The 19099-nt window shown below is 42.2% G+C and overlaps 1 protein-coding gene and 1 long non-coding RNA gene across 4 annotated transcripts; one reads left to right on the forward strand and one right to left on the reverse strand.

The window, feature by feature from the left end:
* Positions 1–1292: 1292 nt before the first annotated feature.
* LOC146699187 (uncharacterized) lies at positions 1293–3737 on the reverse strand. Of its 2 annotated transcripts, none has more exons than XR_014922795.1 (3): positions 3561–3737; positions 2682–2986; positions 1293–1714 (listed from the first exon to the last, which is right to left on the reverse strand). It is a non-coding gene; the product is annotated as an uncharacterized LOC146699187 (long non-coding RNA). The 2 variants fall into 2 exon arrangements; XR_014922794.1 differs by having other exon boundaries at positions 2678–2986.
* LOC146699188 (lymphocyte antigen 75-like) lies at positions 1897–13780 on the forward strand. 2 transcript variants are annotated; one of them, XM_085472160.1, is made up of 5 exons: positions 1900–2065; positions 2743–3114; positions 12656–13000; positions 13137–13234; positions 13393–13780. In XM_085472160.1, exons 1-5 carry the CDS (start codon positions 1903–1905, stop codon positions 13486–13488), a joined length of 1074 nt encoding a protein of 357 aa, XP_085328286.1. In that variant the 5' UTR covers positions 1900–1902; the 3' UTR covers positions 13489–13780. The 2 variants fall into 2 exon arrangements, with proteins under 2 accessions (XP_085328287.1, XP_085328286.1); XM_085472161.1 differs by lacking the exons at positions 13137–13234; positions 13393–13780 and having other exon boundaries at positions 1897–2065; positions 12656–13008.
* Positions 13781–19099: the final 5319 nt, after the last annotated feature.

A 19099-nucleotide genomic window follows, 5' to 3' on the forward strand; every position in this document is an offset into this window, starting at 1 on the left:
CCCATTATGTCGTAGCACACTCGGTGCTTGCTCGGAAGTTTAGGGGGTTTTTTCGCTGTAAAAAGAAGTTTTCTTCCCACGCACAACGGACGCTAATGTTTTTGTCACTTTTTATGGAATCAAACTCAAAGTAAGGTCAGTACTTCCACGCTTTAAACGCTGCACGCTCATACTCTCTCCCGTACTCGATATATTATCCATTGTTGATCTGCACACAGCTGTTGTCACGAACGTCGCACTTGTTTACGTCACTGTCATTAGACATTCTCGCAAAAAAAATCACGGTTTTAGTAACGCAGTAACGCAGCGTTCCTACGGGAAAGTAAAGGTAATCTAATTACCGTTTTTGCAATAGTAATCCCTTACTTTACTCGTTACTTGAAAAAAGTAATCGGATTACCCATCTCTGGCAACATCACAACTAATCTTGATCTAAAAAGATCAGACCAACTTTCAGAGAGGTGAGAACATGACCAGAGGGGACCACACCGTTTCTGCAAGATTGCTTTGAATGCACAGACTGGGATATGTTAGAGAAGCTGCTACAGTACACAACCTTAGTGACCAACTACATCAGAAAAAGAATTGAGGATGTCACTGTCTCCAAGACCATCATCACCTATGCAAACCATAAACCCTGGTTCTCTGCAAAGCTACGCAACCCTATGAAAATCACAGACTCTGAATTTAATTCCAACCATAGAGAAGCTTACACTACAGCCAGAGCAGACCTGTCACAGGCCATTAGAGGCAAAGTGGGAGTATGCAGAAAAGATCAATACACACTTCACAAGTTCAAAGGACAGATGGTGCATGTGGCAGGGCAAACAATCACAGGCTACAATACAACACCTCTGGCATGCAGCAGTGATCCCTCCCTGCCTGACAAACTAAAGGACTTATTTGCACATTTTGAGGCAGAGAGCCAGCAAGAAAATGCCCCCCTCCCCCACAGACCAAGTACTCTGCCTGTCCACAGCAGATGTTAGGATAACAATTCGCAGAGCAAACCCATGAAGGGCTGCAGGACCTGACAACATATCTGGCCAGGTGCTTCGGGAGTGTGCTGACCAGCTCGCAGGCATCTTCTCGGACATCTTAAATACACCACTTAGCTCAGCTGTGGTACCTGCATGTCTCAAACCCACAAAAATCATCCCTGTGCCAAAGTCCACTGTGTCCTGCCTCAATGACTACTGGCTGGTGGCACTTACGCCCATCATCACAAAGTGCTTTGAGAGGCTGGTGTTGAGGCACATAATAACTCAGCTTCCACAGAATCTGGACCCGTTACAGTTTGCTTACTGCTCAAACTGCTCCACAAATGATGCCATCTTGTCTGCTCTTCACCTTTCTCTCTCCCATCTCGACAAAAAGGACACTTATGTCAGAATGCGGTTTATTGACTTCAGCTCAACATTCAACACAGTCATTCCCCAGAAGCTGGTGAAGAAGTTGGACCTACTAGGAATAAACACCACTCTCTGCAATTGGATCTTTGACTTCCTAACTGACAGACCCCAGGTCTTTCTTCATAGGAAATACCACCTCCAAAGTCCTCAGAGTGAGTACAGGATCGTGGCAGGGCTGTGTGCTTGGTCCACTGCTGTTCACCCTGCTAACATGTGACTGTACTGCAGAGTACAGCTCAGCAGTCGGGACTCAGCACTCAGGAGCTGTGGGAGGCACCTTGGCAGCAGAAAATGATGGAACTCTGCAAATATGAAATAATTTTGTCTGTAATGTTTGGAAATATAATTACAAGGGTAAAGGATTACAACGTGATCATTTTAAAAAAGAATTACTATAAAGTGTTTTCCTTATAATGCTGTGACTAACTCCAGTAAACACGGACTAATGCTGTTTTGCATTCTGAGTGGGAAGCATTTGCATGACCGGCATATGGGAATCACAGTTCATATTTTAAAAAAAAGTAGAAAGGAGCAAGTGATATCACTCTGGCACATCCATCCTAGACAGACACTGAGGGCTCTCCAGCTCTCCCATATTTGCCACAAATTGACAAGTACGGCAAGGATCATGCATCTAATTCTGCTCCTGTCAGGTCAGTGTTGCTAACTGTCAAAACAGTGATCCTTTTTTACTCTTTAGCTGGGCATACCTGTGCATTTTAAAAGACAAAAACAAAATAATAAATAAATAAATAAAACTTTAATAATACTGTTTGCTTAAAGAAAGCCTAAAGGTTAGGGTTTAGGGTTTATATTTAAATGATGCTTTCTCTGTGTGGTTAATGAATGGTGAAATAATATAGGCTTTTATAACTCAACAAGTGCAAAAAAAAAAAAAGATGTTTGGTCGCCCTATCTAAAAAAGCCTGAGCTTTAAAGCTCATAAGTTGTCCTATTTTGTCCCTTTGTTTGTATATTTTTAAAATATTATTTTGAACCTTGTACTTCGTTTTGCAAATTAATTATTTATATTTCAGCTGTTTTTTCTTATTCGTAATAGTTGTTTCAATGACCTTAAATTGTTTGTTAGGCAACCCTGCTGTGCTAAACTGTTTTATACAAATGAACTCACTTTATTTTTGTCCTAGATTTCTTTTTGACTGGTACATATGCTGCTAAAATTTCAACAAATCTAACAGTGAACACTTTTAATTAAATTTTAAGTAAAATATTAACACATCATTTTTTGGTTATCAAAGACTTACTTACAGATTGCAGATCTTACAATGGCGATTGACTATTTAATTTGTGGATTATATTTATTCCACAGGCTTGTCTTTTCAATTTTCACATGGTCTCCAGCCACAGTTTGTCTTCTTTCAAACACCAAAGACCTGGTCTGAAGCCCAGAACATCTGCAGGGAGCAATGTTTTGACCTGGCCACCACTCATGACATGAGAGAGATGGAAACTCTCCTTGAAGTTGTCAAAGATAAATATGATGATGCTGTGTGGATTGGCCTTTCAAAAGGCAAGACACGCAGGTGGCGCTGGTCTCTGGCAGATGATGATTTCTACAAAGAGGGAGAAAGAAGTTATTTGTTGTGGCGCTCAATAACTGATGACAACTGTGCAGTTTTCAGCAACGGGAAACTGAATATGTATTCCTGTGAGACCAATAAATATTCGGTTTGCTTTGATGGTGAGTCTTTCTTTTACATACTGTATGACCAGTGTTGGGAAGGTTACATTTTAAAATGTATTCCGTTACAGAATACAGAATACATGCCCCAAAATGTATTCTGTAACTTATTCCGTTACGTTACTCAATGAGAGTAACGTATTCTGAATACTTTGGATTACTTAATATATTATCGTGCTTTTTACAACAACGTGAATGTACTATTGCTGTGTGATTTATTACTATTACTGAAGGCCCGCGACTCCGAACTGTAGTAAAGGGACCTCTGACTAATACGGCGGGGTCCCTGTCGGCTCATAGCCGAAAAATAGCTTTACTTTGTTGTGTGGGTCAATTTTTCTTGCGAGAGACAGAGAGAGGCGTTGAAAGACTGCTCCAACGGAACTTATTGTTTTCGGAGGAAAACACGAACACGGTGTACAGTCGAGTCTTAATAGCTTACTTACAACTGGGCTCGTCAGGCACTCTTCTTGGCTGCAGTGGTTATTATTATATTTACATGCTTCCAGCTCCCGTTTTTCCTCGACGGCAACTCGTACCTTTCCACTCGCCTTTTTCTCCCTCCTCGCGCTCACAGACACATAACGTGTATGGCAGTGCATTCTCCCTGCAACACGGACTATACTGCCTGAAGGAAATTGCCTTCCCGGGTTTCCTCCGTGGCGTGAGCGATAAGCAGAGTTCTGTCCTTTCCTTCTAAGATTCCTAATTATTTAAAGTAACACTCAGGTATGCCATTCAGCTGGGTTAGTTACGACGTCGGGAGCAGCTTGGGAGAACAAGGAAACACAGACTGCTTCAGGTTGTCTTCCCAAATCGACTCAAAGGTTTATTTGATACACAGCAGTTTATATAGATGAAAAAAAAGGTTCGTGTGTCAGCTTTCCCAGTTCAAACCGGTACAGACCAAATAAGGAAACGTCTTCCTGCCTTGTGAACAAAGAAGTATCCTGTGTGTAGTTTATCAGCTCAGCTACAATTTATGATCATCCCAGCAAAATACACTCCTAGACATAAAATACAGAGTTCTTTCATTAGTGAATTCTGAAACAAACCACCTAGCCTTTAACGAGCCTTTTCCAGGAGATAAAGAAAAAGGGAGGATGGGAGTAAGGAAGTGGTCTCATCTCTGTGGTGTTTTCGACCTTGGGGTACCAGCTTGTGAGTCCTACACATTAATTCTTGGGTCACAGAGAAAGAGAAAAACAACTAGTAGTTGGGCCTTATTGAGTAACAGTTTTCCTGTATAAAACAATATCCTGTAAATGCTACTATGGTATCAAAATACCTAACAGTTCCCCTCTTTTATTATTTTTTAAAAATAATAACTCAAATAGAAAGGAAAAATCACAAATGTAATAACATAATATAAAAAGCAAATCATAAAATGTAATAGTTCACAACCTAATGTTCAATATACACATCAGGAACATCATTGATGACATCTGACACATAATCTGGGTCAATTTGTGCCAATTGCAAATACATTGAAGTAGCTATACTAGTAGCTATACGGGTTATCATTGAGCATACACAGGGTACCACACAACAGACAATAATCATCAAAAACATGCTGCAACGGTTACAAAGGCTACAATTAGTTCCTTCCATCTTCCAAACGTGTCCTGTAGCCACTTATGTAGCCACTGACCGTGACCTGTATTGGCAATTAGTTCTATCTGCAATGCTTCAAGTTTATTCATAGCTTGTGTGAATGAACCGTTAGGAGCGGTATTATTGGGAATGAAAGTACAGCATACATCAACGGTTACTAGACCACAGGTACCGGTCCAATTAACAGGTAAAGCTAATCTAAGGGTATTATTGCACAACCAATAAGCATGTGGGATTGGTCTGGTCAGGCGCGTGACCATGTGTGATTTAACTAACTCCCCCCAGTCAGTATCATTTAAGACACCGTCTGGGGGAACAATGATCGATTCTCTGCTCGAACTTGAACTGTGTGTGTGTTCCTCCAGATATGATACAACTTCAGCCACAGAGACAGCTAGCCATGTCTCATTACAGCGTGCACCTGGGGAGTCAGAGAAGAATGTATAGTTATCCTTTGTATAATCTATGTGTGTGTCTGGGCCAGTTAACTTTAGTCTGCGCAGACATATCATACTAGTATTAAAATGGAGAGGGATCTGTCCTAAGGGCAGTGAGGGCTTTAACCTATTCTTAGGGCGTTTCATTGGGGCGCAGGTCCCTGCGGTGTCATTAGATAACTTCAATAATTCGCCTAATGGAGTCTCAGGGTTAGTTGGTGTGTGTGTGTGTCTAAGTAAGCAGTCGAGAGGGCTCAGAGTCAACTGTACAGTGTCTTTAAAGAGAGCATTATCTCCACCGATTTTCTCTAGTCCCTCAGTGAGGGGGAAACCGGATATGGGGTATCCTACTATTACCTGTTCTGGATTAGCCTTTGAACAGACATAACAGTTACTGTTTCCTAAATCACGAGCGGCTGTTCTGGCATTTTCATACCAGGCGTTAGCTCCTGTTCTAGAGGGTGCATAAAATGGTTTATTAGTGGCGTCTATGTTGCTATTTACTGATTTTAGGGAACGTGAGGAGTGCATTAAGTAAGTGTCTTGCAAAATGGAGCATGAAGTATCGTCAGCAAAATATGACCTGCAGAAATGTGAACATGGTTGCAGTTTACAATACAAAATAGCAAAGAGAAATCCTAAGGTTAATGCGATAGATATGATAAATAACCTAAATATATAAGAAAGACAGTTCTTCAGTCGTCTCCTGGCCTGGTCCCAGGTTCGAGAGACATTGAATAAGCGTCGTATGATGACAATGGGCATTTCATTTTCTCCATTATCAGGATGAAATGAGTCTGGCTTTATCAGGTTAGACATCATGTGGTACTTTTGGCTTTCTATTCCTGCTGGATGTTCGAGTACCTTGTTGTTGTTCTTTCAGACGTTGTGTGTTAATCAGTGATTGCGTGTGTGCACTGGATCCTGGCGCTGGCTCGCCTGAGATGTCATCTACCCGTGTGTGTTTATTTGCTCTAGTTCCGGGCGCTGGCTCGCCGGAGATGTCGTCTGCTTGATCCGACGCCTGAGATGGTCCGATTGGGCTGGTCTTAACCCTGCTGGCATGAATCCACTGAGGTTGTCCGTCTGTGAGGATGCTGGTTCTTCGTCACTGCCAGTAAAGCCTGGGGGCTGGAACACGCGCGGCCTCCCAGAGTGTCCTTGGTTTTAGTGACTTCTCCAACATGCATCTCCTTGTCTCCACTGGTGGAACTGTGGAGGGGAAAGGCTGAGAGAGACAAACTTTCTGATAGTTATTATTCAGTTTTTCTACCAGGTTGTGAACATCAGTGGACAATGCAATATACATCACCTTCTACTAGCGGTGCCCCTCTGGAAGCTGACCATGGTGTTGGAAATAGTCTTATTTCAAATGGAGATAATTTGGTTACTGCAGATTGAGTCATTCCAATCTCACAGAGGACTTGAGGAAGTAATTTGACCCAGGTCATTAAAGTTTTAGCACACTTTTGAATTACTTCTAATGTGAATGAAGATCCTCTATCACTGTTAATCTGGTGAGGTATTCCGAATCTGGGTATTATTTCATTGCTCAACTTTTGACAGACTACTTCTGCAGTTTCTTTTGAGGTTGGATAAGCTTCTACTCATTTACTAAATTGATCCACTATTACCAGTAAGTACTTGATGCTTCCTTGTGCTGGCATATGTGTGAAATCAATTTGTAATGTATGAAATGGAAAATCTGGTTGTGGTAAATGCTGATGTTTTGCTTTTGAGCTACCTACATTAGTTCGCGCACATGTTAGACAGGTTGCTAATATGCTTTTTACTGCATGTGATGTTTTCTCAATTACAAATCTTAATTTTATTGCCCCTATTACCCCTCTTTGTCCGACATGACTCACACAGTGAAAATGTCGGGCAAGGACTGGCATCAGGGAATATGGGAGGGCAATCAAACCCTTAAGATTTTGTATAAGCCATCTCTGTCATCTAAGGTACAGTCATTATTCTCCCAATAGGTGTAATCAGATGCAGAGGCTTGCTCTTGTATGAATTTTAAATCAACATTTGTTTCTAAATAGTCTGGGAGTGTAACAAGTGGCAGCTGTAGGGGCACAGATAATACTTCCTGCGGAGGTGGGAGCTGTGATGCAGCTGCAGCCTTGGCTGTCACGTCTGCTAAGGCATTACCTGTTGCTTCGTCTGTGTCAGCTGTACTGTGTCCTTTCGTTTTTTTACAACTGCAACGGCCGATGGCAGCTGTATAGCCTGAAAAAGTCTTTGAACAAAATCAGAATTTAGCAATTTATTTTCCATCAGCAGATCTAAATCCTCTCTGTCTCCACAATGTGCCAAAGTCATGCACAACGCCAAATGTATAGCGGCTGTCTGCGTAAATTGTCACATGCTTATCCAAATGTAGCTCACAGGCGCGTATTAAAGCCATGAGCTCTGCTTTTTGTGCTGAGTGAAATGGTAATGAGTGAGCCTCTAGTATGATGTCAGGCAATGTCACCACTGAATAGCCACAAAGAAATGAGTTGTCATTCGGCCTTGAACAGGACCCGTCCACATAAACCGTGGCTGAGTCTGAGATAGGTGTTTGCTCTAAATCTGGACGTGGTGCTGTGGATTCCTGTATATGTGTCATGCAGTCATGATCGTCAAGCCTGTCTGAGCCATCCTGTCGGTCAGAAGAACACAGCATAGGATCAATAAATGTGCTGGCGAATCAGGTGTGCTGCTCGCTTTTATAGTGAGATTTGCATATGTTGTGTAGTTATGTTTGCTATAATGGTCGTGACCTGGTGATTGGTGTGTAGAATAGTGTCATGTGAGAGTGTGAGCTTCTCGCAGTCCCTTATCATGATAGAGCAAGCTGCTACTGCCCTCAGGCAGGCCGGCATTCCTGAACAATTCAGGCAGCACCTTTGAGTGGCGGAGGTCAGCACTCTCTTTAATGCATTGAAAGAGACAGTCATTTCTGTGGATCACAGTATTCGAGGAGGCTTGTCTTTTTTACAACAGTCACGCAGAATGTGGTCATGAAAAGAACAGTCTGGTATCCACTGTCTGCAATAGTTCACCATGCCTAAGAAGGACGACATGTCCTTCTGTGTAGTGGGACGAGGGACGGAGGTCACAGCTTTGACCCTGTCTGCAGTCATGGAACGTTTTCCGTGAGACAGTGTGAATCCCAAATATTGAACAGAAGTCTGACAGTACTGCATTTTCTTTGCAGATGCTTTGTGGCCAGTCTTTTGGAGGTGCTGGAGAAGCATGTGTGTAGCAGTTTGACACAGTTTTTTCACTTTCAGCACAGAGGAGGAGGTCATCCACATGTGGATCAGGGTGCAGCCCTGGAGGAGTGGAGCACCATTGAGAAAGCAGCAGAGCTGTCTATCATGCCTTGGGGCAAACGAGTCCAAGTGTACTGCTTATTTCTATGTGTGAATGCAAATAACGGCTGTGTGTCACAGGTACTGAGAAAAAGGAGCGGAGCATAAATCCACCACGGTAAAATGTGTATGCAATGCATGTCAATATGCTGTGAACATCTGAAACGAGAGGTGGCAGAGGAATGTTGACTGCATTAATTTGCCTTAAGTCTTGTATGAAACGCCATACGCCAGGTTTGTTAGGCTTTGGCACAGGATTGACAGGAGTGTGGGCTTTATTACTCCTGTAGTCAATAAATCTCCTATCATGACATCTAGGACTGCGGCTTTTTCCGTGGAAATGGGATGCTGCTTGACATATACTGCTTGTTGTGTTTTAATAGGTGTACGTGATAAAGTGTACAGTCAATAAATCCTATATCATTCTCACTTTTTGACCATAATGTCATATTCTGGTATTCAGCTGGCAATGTAACTGCAGAAATAGTACAGTCGATAGGGTAGGTTAGATCTATGTGACGACATATTTCGTAACCTATGTCTGAGTTATGTAACAAAATCACTGTTTGACCTTCACTTGTGTGAACAGTTATCATGTTGTTGAACAGTGTGAGAGAAACAAAAGTGTGGCTCCCAGTCATGGGATTACCTGTTAGTGGCGTCTGTACACGTTTTTTTTTTTGGCACAGTGTGTGACATAGAGTACCGGACAAAAAGGATGTTGAGTTCATTCTCTGCTGAGGGTCCAGCTGACACAGAGGATGTTCCTTCTCCATCATGTCGGTACATAGGGCAGAGAAAACATAAGCTGTTATCAGTGTCAGCAAACATTTCACCCTTTATGTTAAATTAAATACACAAATTCATTTTTGCTTTGGGTGTCTGCGGCTGCTGGAAAACTGAGCTAAATTTGCACCTCTAGCTTGTCCAACAGTGCATAAAGCGTTTTATGAATACTAGGATGGATTCATCAGGCTTCTGTTTACACATAGTTACTGCATTTAAGTCAATTTTGTCTCTGGACATTGTTAGCAGGAATTTCTTTAGATTCTTAAAGAAATCGGCGACTTTGTCATTATTTACCCTCCTTTTGTCCATAGCGGTAACATTTGATGCATCACGTCGCGGCATTCTATCATATATTTTCTACAGGACTTTTTAAGCAGACTACTTTTCTTATCACAAATGATATTCAACATTTCTACTGACCTGTTTTCTGGCGATAATCGTTCGGGATAAGGCTCCGAAAAGAAATTAGAATGGATTGAACTTCTTAAGTTGTAAACAAAGTCAGTCACATAAGCACTCCCGCATGTTCTGGATACGTGATCATGGACGTCTTCACCGATTCGCGGACGTAGGTTACACGTAACCGGAAATGGGAGTTATACTGAGCCGTTATTTGAGACTTTATTTTGTATTTTATTAATTTTTGGTTTTACAGGTACTTTAGATTTTTTATCGGACCTGTCTGTGGTCTTTGAATAATTCTGACCCATGTTCAGTGATTTCCAGAGGGGTTTACACGCTAGGAGGATTTAGGTTAGTATTTTCGCTGCGGCACAGCTGAGGTCACTTTAAATTTATTGCTAGCAATTTTTTGTTTGTGTGAGCAACTCTCACTTAGCGAGCAACTCCTCGCAAAACAACAGGCAACTCCCTGTGTCTTTCTGCTTTTAATTTACTGCTTTTAACCCTTGAGACCCGTGTTTTGTTTTTGTTTTTTTAAAGAAAAATTAAACAATTAATTATTATTATTATTTTTTACGTATAAATGTGTTGTCTTTCCACTTGATTATAACTGATTTATTTATAACATTTTATATAAAAGAAAAACGAGAAGCACATTAATTCATAGTAATTTAACATAAAATTGTTTGATAGTGTTAATTTGGAAAGCCACAACTCTAGCGGGTCCACCAACACCACACAAGGGTTAATTTACTTTATTCGGGGACTGAGGAAGTCAGTCAGTGTATCTCTCTGGATCACTAAGTGAAACTTCGTCAGCATATCCCGTTTTTTTATGGATCGATCACTGAGAGAGGTATAATAGGTCTCTATATAAATATGAAAGACGCATATTTACCTTCTGTCAGTAATCCCACTTCTGACACCAAAATTGAAGGAAATTGCCTTCCCGGGTTTCCTCCGTGGCGTGAGCGATAAGCAGAGTTCTGTCCTTTCCTTCTAAGATTCCTAATTATTTAAAGTAACACTCAGGTATGCCATTCAGCTGGGTTAGTTACGACGTCGGGAGCAGCTTGGGAGAACAAGGAAACACAGACTGCTTCAGGTTGTCTTCCCAAATCGACTCAAAGGTTTATTTGATACACAGCAGTTTATATAGATGAAAAAAAAGGTTCGTGTGTCAGCTTTCCCAGTTCAAACCGGTACAGACCAAATAAGGAAACGTCTTCCTGCCTTGTGAACAAAGAAGTATCCTGTGTGTAGTTTATCAGCTCAGCTACAATTTATGATCATCCCAGCAAAATACACTCCTAGACATAAAATACAGAGTTCTTTCATTAGTGAATTCTGAAACAAACCACCTAGCCTTTAACGAGCCTTTTCCAGGAGATAAAGAAAAAGGGAGGATGGGAGTAAGGAAGTGGTCTCATCTCTGTGGTGTTTTCGACCTTGGGGTACCAGCTTGTGAGTCCTACACATTAATTCTTGGGTCACAGAGAAAGAGAAAAACAACTAGTAGTTGGGCCTTATTGAGTAACAGTTTTCCTGTATAAAACAATATCCTGTAAATGCTACTATGGTATCAAAATACCTAACACTGCCCATGATGCTACATTCTTTAGAGCTATGCTTGTAGCATTCTGCCTGTTAGCTTAGCACAACAACGAAAAGGCGCTCTCTCACCCAGGAAACACACAGTCGCAGAGAGAGAGAGAGCGTCGCCCTGTAACCATGGCAACCGTAACGCTGCCGCCTGGAACGAAAGAACGTAGCTGTCAAACAAAACCCAAACAGTCCTGACCCGCGACAAAATGAAACAGGAAAGTACCGCAGTGTAATCCATTTATTTCAACAAAGTAACTGTATTCTGAATACCACCTTTTTAAACGGTAACTGTAACGGAATACAGTTACTCATATTTTGTATTCTAAATACGTAACGGCGGTACATGTATTCCGTTACTCCCCAACACTGTGTATGACACAAGCATACTAATACTCATTAGACAAATTGGATGTGTTATGTCGTGAGGCATTCATTCAGAAAGTTTATTCTGTTCATTAGTGATGTGCGGATCGATCCTAAAATATCGATTCCTTCGATACCAGTCATTTATGTTCTAGAATCGATCCAAGTTACATGGTTTATTAAAATAATCAAATTACAGCATTTACATTTATGTTAGACTACTTTTAATTAACTGCTTGTTAACACAATGTTACAGTGGCTATCAAATAGACACTGTAACATTTCGGACTCGAACATAGTCAACTTTGAACTGTTCACCACTCTTCTAACAATTCAGTTTAAATGAATTGAATTCAATTTCATTCAGCACCAGATCACACCAACAGTCATCTTGAGGTGCTTTATATTGTATGGTAAAGATCCTACTAATCTACAGAGAAACCCTAACAAACAGATGATGCCCTGTAAGCAAGAACTTTATGATGAATTGAAGGAAAAACTCTCTTTAAACAAGAGGAAACCTCCAGCAGAACCAGGTTCATGGAGGAGCCGCCCTCTACTGCAACCACATGAAGGTGAAAGAAAGGAAATAAGACAAAAGTCAATGTTTAATAATAAAATGTAAAGTGGTGTTTACAGTGACTGTATCAAGCTCATGTCAAACAAATTAGTCTTTTAGTAAATGTAATGCTACTAAAATTCTCAAATCTTGATTATCCTTCTTTGTTTTGTACTGTAATCTCTCTGAAATTTTTTAAAATTGTCTCTTTATTTTGAGAATAAAAGATGCAGATCAGTAGTTTGCCAATACATAAAAAATGTCTTACTTGGATTCTCAGGAATACTACAGCAGCAGTCCTCAACCTTTTTTGCACCACGGACCGGTTTATGTCTGACAATATTTAAAAAACTGTAAATTTTGTGGAAATGAAAATTCAGTGAAGCTAATTTTACTTTACTTTGCAGCAACAAAACAAGGTGCAGATCAATACATCCTTAACACACAACGCATGGTTTGGACTGCTGCTCGGGATTTCTGCAGAGCACACTACACAGACCTGACCAGTCTAAGGAATGATGCTGAGTACCAGATAGTCCAGCAAGTAGCCAATGGCAGTGAAGTGTATGTTGGCCTTTTCAGAGACCCCTGGGAGTGGTCAGACCAGACTGACTCCTCATTTAGATACTGGAACCCAGACATGCTTGTCCGGACTGATAGCACTCAAACCTGTGTTGCTATGTTGAAGGTAAACTCTGGTAAATGGGGAGACAGGGCATGTACAGAAACACATCCTTTCGTCTGTGATTGCAGTGAGTAAAACTCTTTACTAGAAAATTTATAAAACATTTATATTTCAATTAGAAAAAAAATTTTCTATGTCTTTCTCCATGACAGAAATGTATAAAATGAAGGATCCAGACTAACTCTGTTCACATCTGTTTATAGTAGTCAAAAAACTGAGTTTCATTAAACTGAGGATCAGCCCACAGGACTCAATGCTGGATCTAAGTAATCCTTCGGTGCAAGCAGACATCCTGGAGCAAGTAAGTGATGCAGATCTTTGTTAATGATGAGCAGTTAAATTTGAGTATATCATATATATGTTTATTTAGATTGCGACATGAAATAACTACTTCATCGCATTAGGACCTTCATGGTTTTGCAATGGTAAATGGAAACATGGGTATTTTCTGTCTAATAGATGAGCCAGAAGCTACGGAGTTATAACAAGACTGCTGGTTTCCATCTAAAGTGGAGAAAACAATCTGATGGAAGAGTTTTTACCAAGGAGCCTTGAAGAAGTGGCTGAAGAGAAAAGAATCAGCGGAACAAGTTAATATGGATGATAAATGTACTTTAACAGAGTAGCATAGAGCAATGTGAACATAGTATAGACACAGTGTGTGTGTATCAGCCTTAACCTTCGTATATATTTCCCCAGCCCAAGTGTACTCGTGTAGTGTTCGTGCGTAGTTAACATAACCACAGTTTTCACTTAGCCACTACTGCACCCCACCTGTATATAGCCACTAAACTCCACTGTGTATTCACATTTTGCCACTTGCTGTAATAAATTCTTGTCACGTTCATACGGTGTCTGTGTTGAATCTGTCCAATCCGCCCTATATGACCCACGCCGTGACAGTTACATGCTTAAATATAAAGTTGAAAAAATGTAAGTGCAACCAGGCTATGGATCAAGTAATTGCGATTAATTACAGAAAACTGTGAGATGAATAGGTTAATTTTTTAAAAATCTATTCACAGCACTAATCTCTCTCTCTCTCTATATATATATATATATATAAACACCCAGCACACCCCTGCGGGCGGTTTATCCTTCAAGCTCGGGTCCTCTACCAGAGGCCTGGGAGCTTGAGGGTCCTGCGCAGTATCTTAGCTGTTCCCAGGACTGCGCTCTTCTGGACAGAGATCTCCGATGTTATTCCCGGGATCTGCTGGAGCCACTCGCCTAGCTTGGGAGTCACCGCACCTAGTGCTCCGATTACCACGGGGACCACCGTTACCTTCACCCTCCACATCCTCTCGAGCTCTTGTCTGAGCCCTTGGTATTTCTCCAGCTTCTCGTGTTCCTTCTTCCTGATATTGCTGTCATTCGGAACCGCTACATCGATCACTACGGCCGTCTTCTTCTGTTTGTCTACCACCACTATGTCCGGTTGGTTAGCCACCACCATTTTGTCCGTCTGTATCTGGAAGTCCCACAGGATCTTAGCTCGGTCATTCTCCACCACCCTTGGGGGCATCTCCCATTTTGACCTCGGGACTTCCAGGTTATACTCGGCACAGATGTTCCTGTACACTATGCCGGCCACTTGGTTATGGCGTTCCATGTATGCCTTGCCTGCTAGCATCTTGCACCCTGCTGTTATGTGCTGGATTGTCTCTGGGGCATCTTTACACAGCCTGGGGTCTTGCCTGGTGTGATAGACCCCAGCCTCTATGGATCTTGTACTCAGAGCTTGTTCTTGTGCTGCCATGATTAGTGCCTCTGTGCTGTCTTTCAGTCCAGCTTTGTCCAGCCACTGGTAGGATTTCTGGATATCAGCCACCTCCTCTATCTGCCGGTGGTACATACCGTGCAGGGGCCTGTCCTTCCATGATGGTTCCTCGTCTCCCTCCTCTTTCTTGGGTTTCTGCTGCCTGAGGTATTCACTGAGCACTCGGTCAGTTGGGGCCATCTTCCCAATGTATTCTTGGATGTTCCTTGTCTCATCCTGGACCGTGGTGCTGACACTCACCAGTCCCCGGCCCCCTTCCTTCCGCTTAGCGTACAGCCTCAGGGTGCTGGACTTGGGGTGAAACCCTCCATGCATGGTAAGGAGCTTTCTTGTCTTTATGTCAGTGGCTTCTATCTCCTCCTTTGGCCAGCCTATTACCCCAGCAGGGTACCTGATCACGGGCAGGGCGTACGTGTTGATGGCCCGGATCTTGTTCTTTCCATTCAACTGACTCCTCAGGACTTGCCTGACCCTCTGCAGGTACTTGGTGGTTGCAGCCTTTCTAGCGGCCTCTTCATGGTTCCCATTTGCCTGCGGGATCCCCAGGTACTTGTAACTGTCCTCTATGTCTGCAATGTTGCCTTCTGGTAGTTCAATCCCCTCAGTTCTGACTACCTTCCCTCTCTTTGATACCATCCGACTACACTTCTCCAGTCCGAACGACATTCCAATGTCATTGCTGTATAGCCTGGTAGTGTGGATCAGTGAATCGATGTCTCGTTCACTCTTGGCATACAGCTTGATGTCATCCATGTACAGGAGGTGGCTGACAACTGCTCCGTTCCGTAGTCGGTATCCGTAGCCAGTCTTGTTAATGATCTCACTGAGGGGGTTCAGGCCTATGCAGAACAGCAGTGGGGACAGAGCATCTCCTTGGTAGATCCCGCACTTGATGGTGACTTGTGCTATGGGCTTGGAGTTGGCCTCTAGTGTTAGCCCACTTTTCGTCAGGGTGCCCTGGTTCCTCAACACCTGACGCGGACCTTGTTGATCCGGGCGACGTCCGAGCCGGCATGTCTGCGGTAGGCTCGCTTAGCATAGGGGGTCTAGCCTTAGGACCCTTACTGGATACAGAGGCCCCAGGCAGGAATCGAACTTGCGATCCTCTGTTCCAAAGGCATGTAGTCTAACCACTACGCTATATATATATAAAAAAAATCAGGTTTTATTCTATATATATTGAGATTTCATTCATATAATCAGACTATTATTGTGATATATATTTTATATTTTCCTCAATCCTCATTCCACAATATGACTTTTTATAAAGTAAAACAAGATAAGAAAATGCCAGATGCAAGCCACACAATATACCCCTGAGTAAGTCTCCAGGGACTCCGCGGCCCGGGAGCCACTTGTGATCCACGTCACCCCTACTTGTGGCCTGTGTATTGACGTGAAGAAATATAATGCAATTTGGCCCATGAGGTGACTTTTTTTGTTACGGAAGATTTGTTTGTTGTTGAGTGCAATGTTAAAATAAGTTCTCTAAAAAACCAAAAAATGATTTAATATGAAGCCACTGTGAGCACTGTGAGCACAGAGTGCAAACATGTTGAGGGATTGGCTGTCTTATTTCAGTGAGAGAGTTATTTGTAAAGAAAACAATTTTCAGTGGCCCTCAAAAACTAATTTATACACTTATGCCTGCATTTTTATTTTGTTACGTACGAACATAATTATTGCAGAAGTGCTGCCATGTGTCTGGCCAGAGAGAGAGGACCAGTTTGTTTATTTGGTAGTTCAACGAAAGGCTTCAGTTAGTTAAGAGTGAGAAAAATACAGTTTGGAGTTTTGTCTTGTTATACAATATTTGAAATTTAAAAACAAACAAAGAAAACACTACATTTTTGGAAATATTTGCGGGTGCTTTCTTGTTTGCTTGTTTTGTACTACTTGACCACTAAAGTGGCCCTCCAATGAGATGCCAGTGCCAGCAGTGGCCCACAGCTCATTTAAGTTTGAGACCCTGGCTAGAGGCAAACATTCCAAACCACACAAGGTTGTTGGAAAATGTCTGTAATCTGATCTCCAAAAGTTGATTCTGTTCATCTGGACATACCGTTTTCAGTGTGAAAAACCCTTCTCACATCACTTAGTAATGACAACAACATTATTATCCTTCCGGCAGATAAGGGTAGGTGCACATTATTGCTAAACCAGAAAGACTATCATGAGAAATTTTTGTCACTGCACAGTGACCAAAATACTTTGAGCCCCTGAAACAAAATCCAGGAAGTGGTTACAGGAAGAGGGTGATAGACTGTCTGAAGCAGTTAGAACAAGACAAGGCTATTGACCGGACCTCATACCACAGGCTGTACCCGGGGAGTCTACACCAAGTCTGTATAGTTTACCGAAGATACATAAACAGGGTGCACCTTTAAGACCGATTGTCTGCATGATCAACTCTGTCACCTATAACATCTCAAAGTTTCTGGCTTCAATCCTCAACCTGCTGGTGGGCAGCTCTGAACACCACATCCAGAACACGTTGGATTTTGTTGAGAAGGTGAGAGATGTCATTATGGAGGCAGATGAAACTATGATCTCGTACGATGTTAGATCTCTCTTCACTTGCATCCCAGTCATGGAAGCGTTGGAGGTAGTTCGTAAGATATTACAGGATGACCCCAACCTCAGCAACAGGACCACTCTTAGCATCGACCAAGTGTGTTTGCTTTTGGAACTGTGTCTTCATTCCACCTACTTCACATACAAGGGTCAGTTCTACAGGCAGAAACATGGGTGTGCCATGTGCTCCCCAGTTTCACCCATCGTGGCCAATTTGTACATGGAAGAAGTGGAAAAGAGGGCTTTGCTATCCTACCTTGGAACACAGCCAAGTCATTGGTTCAGGTACGTGGATGACACCTGGGTGAAAATCAAATCTCAGGACGTACTACATGTCACGGATCACATTAACTCGGTGGACCGACACATCAAATTCACCAGGGAGGATATGAAAAGTGGCAGGTTAGCCTTCTTAGACTGTGAGATTTCCACCAGTAATGGGGGACATCTAAAAGCTGATGTGTACCATAAATCTACACATACGGATCAGTATTTAAGGTTTGACACTCATCATCCACTGGAGCATAAACTGGTTGTCATCAGGATGCTACAACACAGATCAAACACCATCCCCACAGACACAGCGGCCAGGGAAGCAGAACAACATCACATCAAGAAGGTCCTGAGTAAATGTAGTTGTCCCAGCTGGACTTTTGTCAAAGGTGGGAAGGCACCAAAAGAAAGCTCCAGCCGATCCAGGAGAGAAGGACAACCGCTGCCTAAGCGAAAACCTGTAGTGATCCCGTATGTGTCAGGAGTATCGGAACAGCTGAGACGCATTTTTTCTAAACACCGGGTCTCTGTTGCTTTTAAACCCCAAAACACGCTGCGCCGAAAATTGGTCCACCACAATGTTGCTATAGGCACAAGTTTCTAGGAGTGTCATGTGTTGTTGTGTGGCAGGCAGAGTTATAGACACAAAATGCAGAATTCAGACGCAGGTTTGGACTCAACAAGTGACAGGAGGAGACAGAGGTCTTAAATACAGACAAAGGGAGATGGAACATATCAGGTTATAACAGGTGAGCTAAACCAAACTAACAACAGGAGAAACAAAACTGAACACAATACACAAAGTACAAGAGATTATCAAAGCAAGACAAGAAACAGAAAGACCCAGACTGCAGACATACAAATGTGATGCAGGGGAGGAAATAAACATAGTGAGGAGACTGAGGAGAAAAGAATCACTAAACACTTCAAGCATTGGGCACAGAGAAACCTGACAGACATGGGGAAAGAAATGGAAATAACGAAATAGATGAGACAACAACAGAGACAGAAAAATAAGGTGATAACTTGAAAACAGGAAATAACAGAAACAGAGAGTAAACACTAAGACACAGGTAAACAGGAGACTGGACACAGGTAGACAGAAAAACACAGATAGAGACAAGACTGATGAAAAACATCGGACGCTATAGGGAGGACACACAGACACAAGACAAAGACTGCATGAAAGGGAACTGACTAACTCAACAAGGAACTAAGAACTAAAAGTAGAGATAACAAAATTCAGGTATTAGGAAAACCAAACATGAGACTAAATAGCGCATAACTTAAATATTTATTCTTATATAACTCCAAAAGACAGAATTGTGAGACAACAAAAACTCAAACACCAAACCGAGGGATCCAGGGAGACCCAGGGAAACCGAGTTAACGATAAAAACCCTGAAAACCATAAATTTCACACCTGAGCCTCAACTCTCGTGGCCCGGTGCTAAACGACTCACGGACCGGTACCAGTCCGTAGCCTGGGGGTTGGAGACAGCTGCTTTAGCCTATATACACTAAATGTGTGAAACTGTA

This window comes from Copadichromis virginalis, linkage group LG11, assembly GCF_057382275.1.
Source record: "Copadichromis virginalis isolate Kocher_CV1m ecotype Utaka linkage group LG11, C_Virginalis_male_GT1.1, whole genome shotgun sequence".
Taxonomy (NCBI): domain Eukaryota; kingdom Metazoa; phylum Chordata; class Actinopteri; order Cichliformes; family Cichlidae; genus Copadichromis; species Copadichromis virginalis.

Bases quoted from the DNA above. Each gene is read 5' to 3' on its own strand.
- LOC146699188 (XM_085472160.1), top strand. From the start codon at position 1,903: ATGGGAATCACAGTTCATATTTTAAAAAAAAGTAGAAAGGAGCAAGTG. The intron at 2,066-2,742 runs GTCAGTGTTGCT...TTTATTCCACAG, and splicing joins TCTAATTCTGCTCCTGTCAG to GCTTGTCTTTTCAATTTTCA. The intron at 13,235-13,392 runs GTAAGTGATGCA...TCTGTCTAATAG, and splicing joins AAGCAGACATCCTGGAGCAA to ATGAGCCAGAAGCTACGGAG.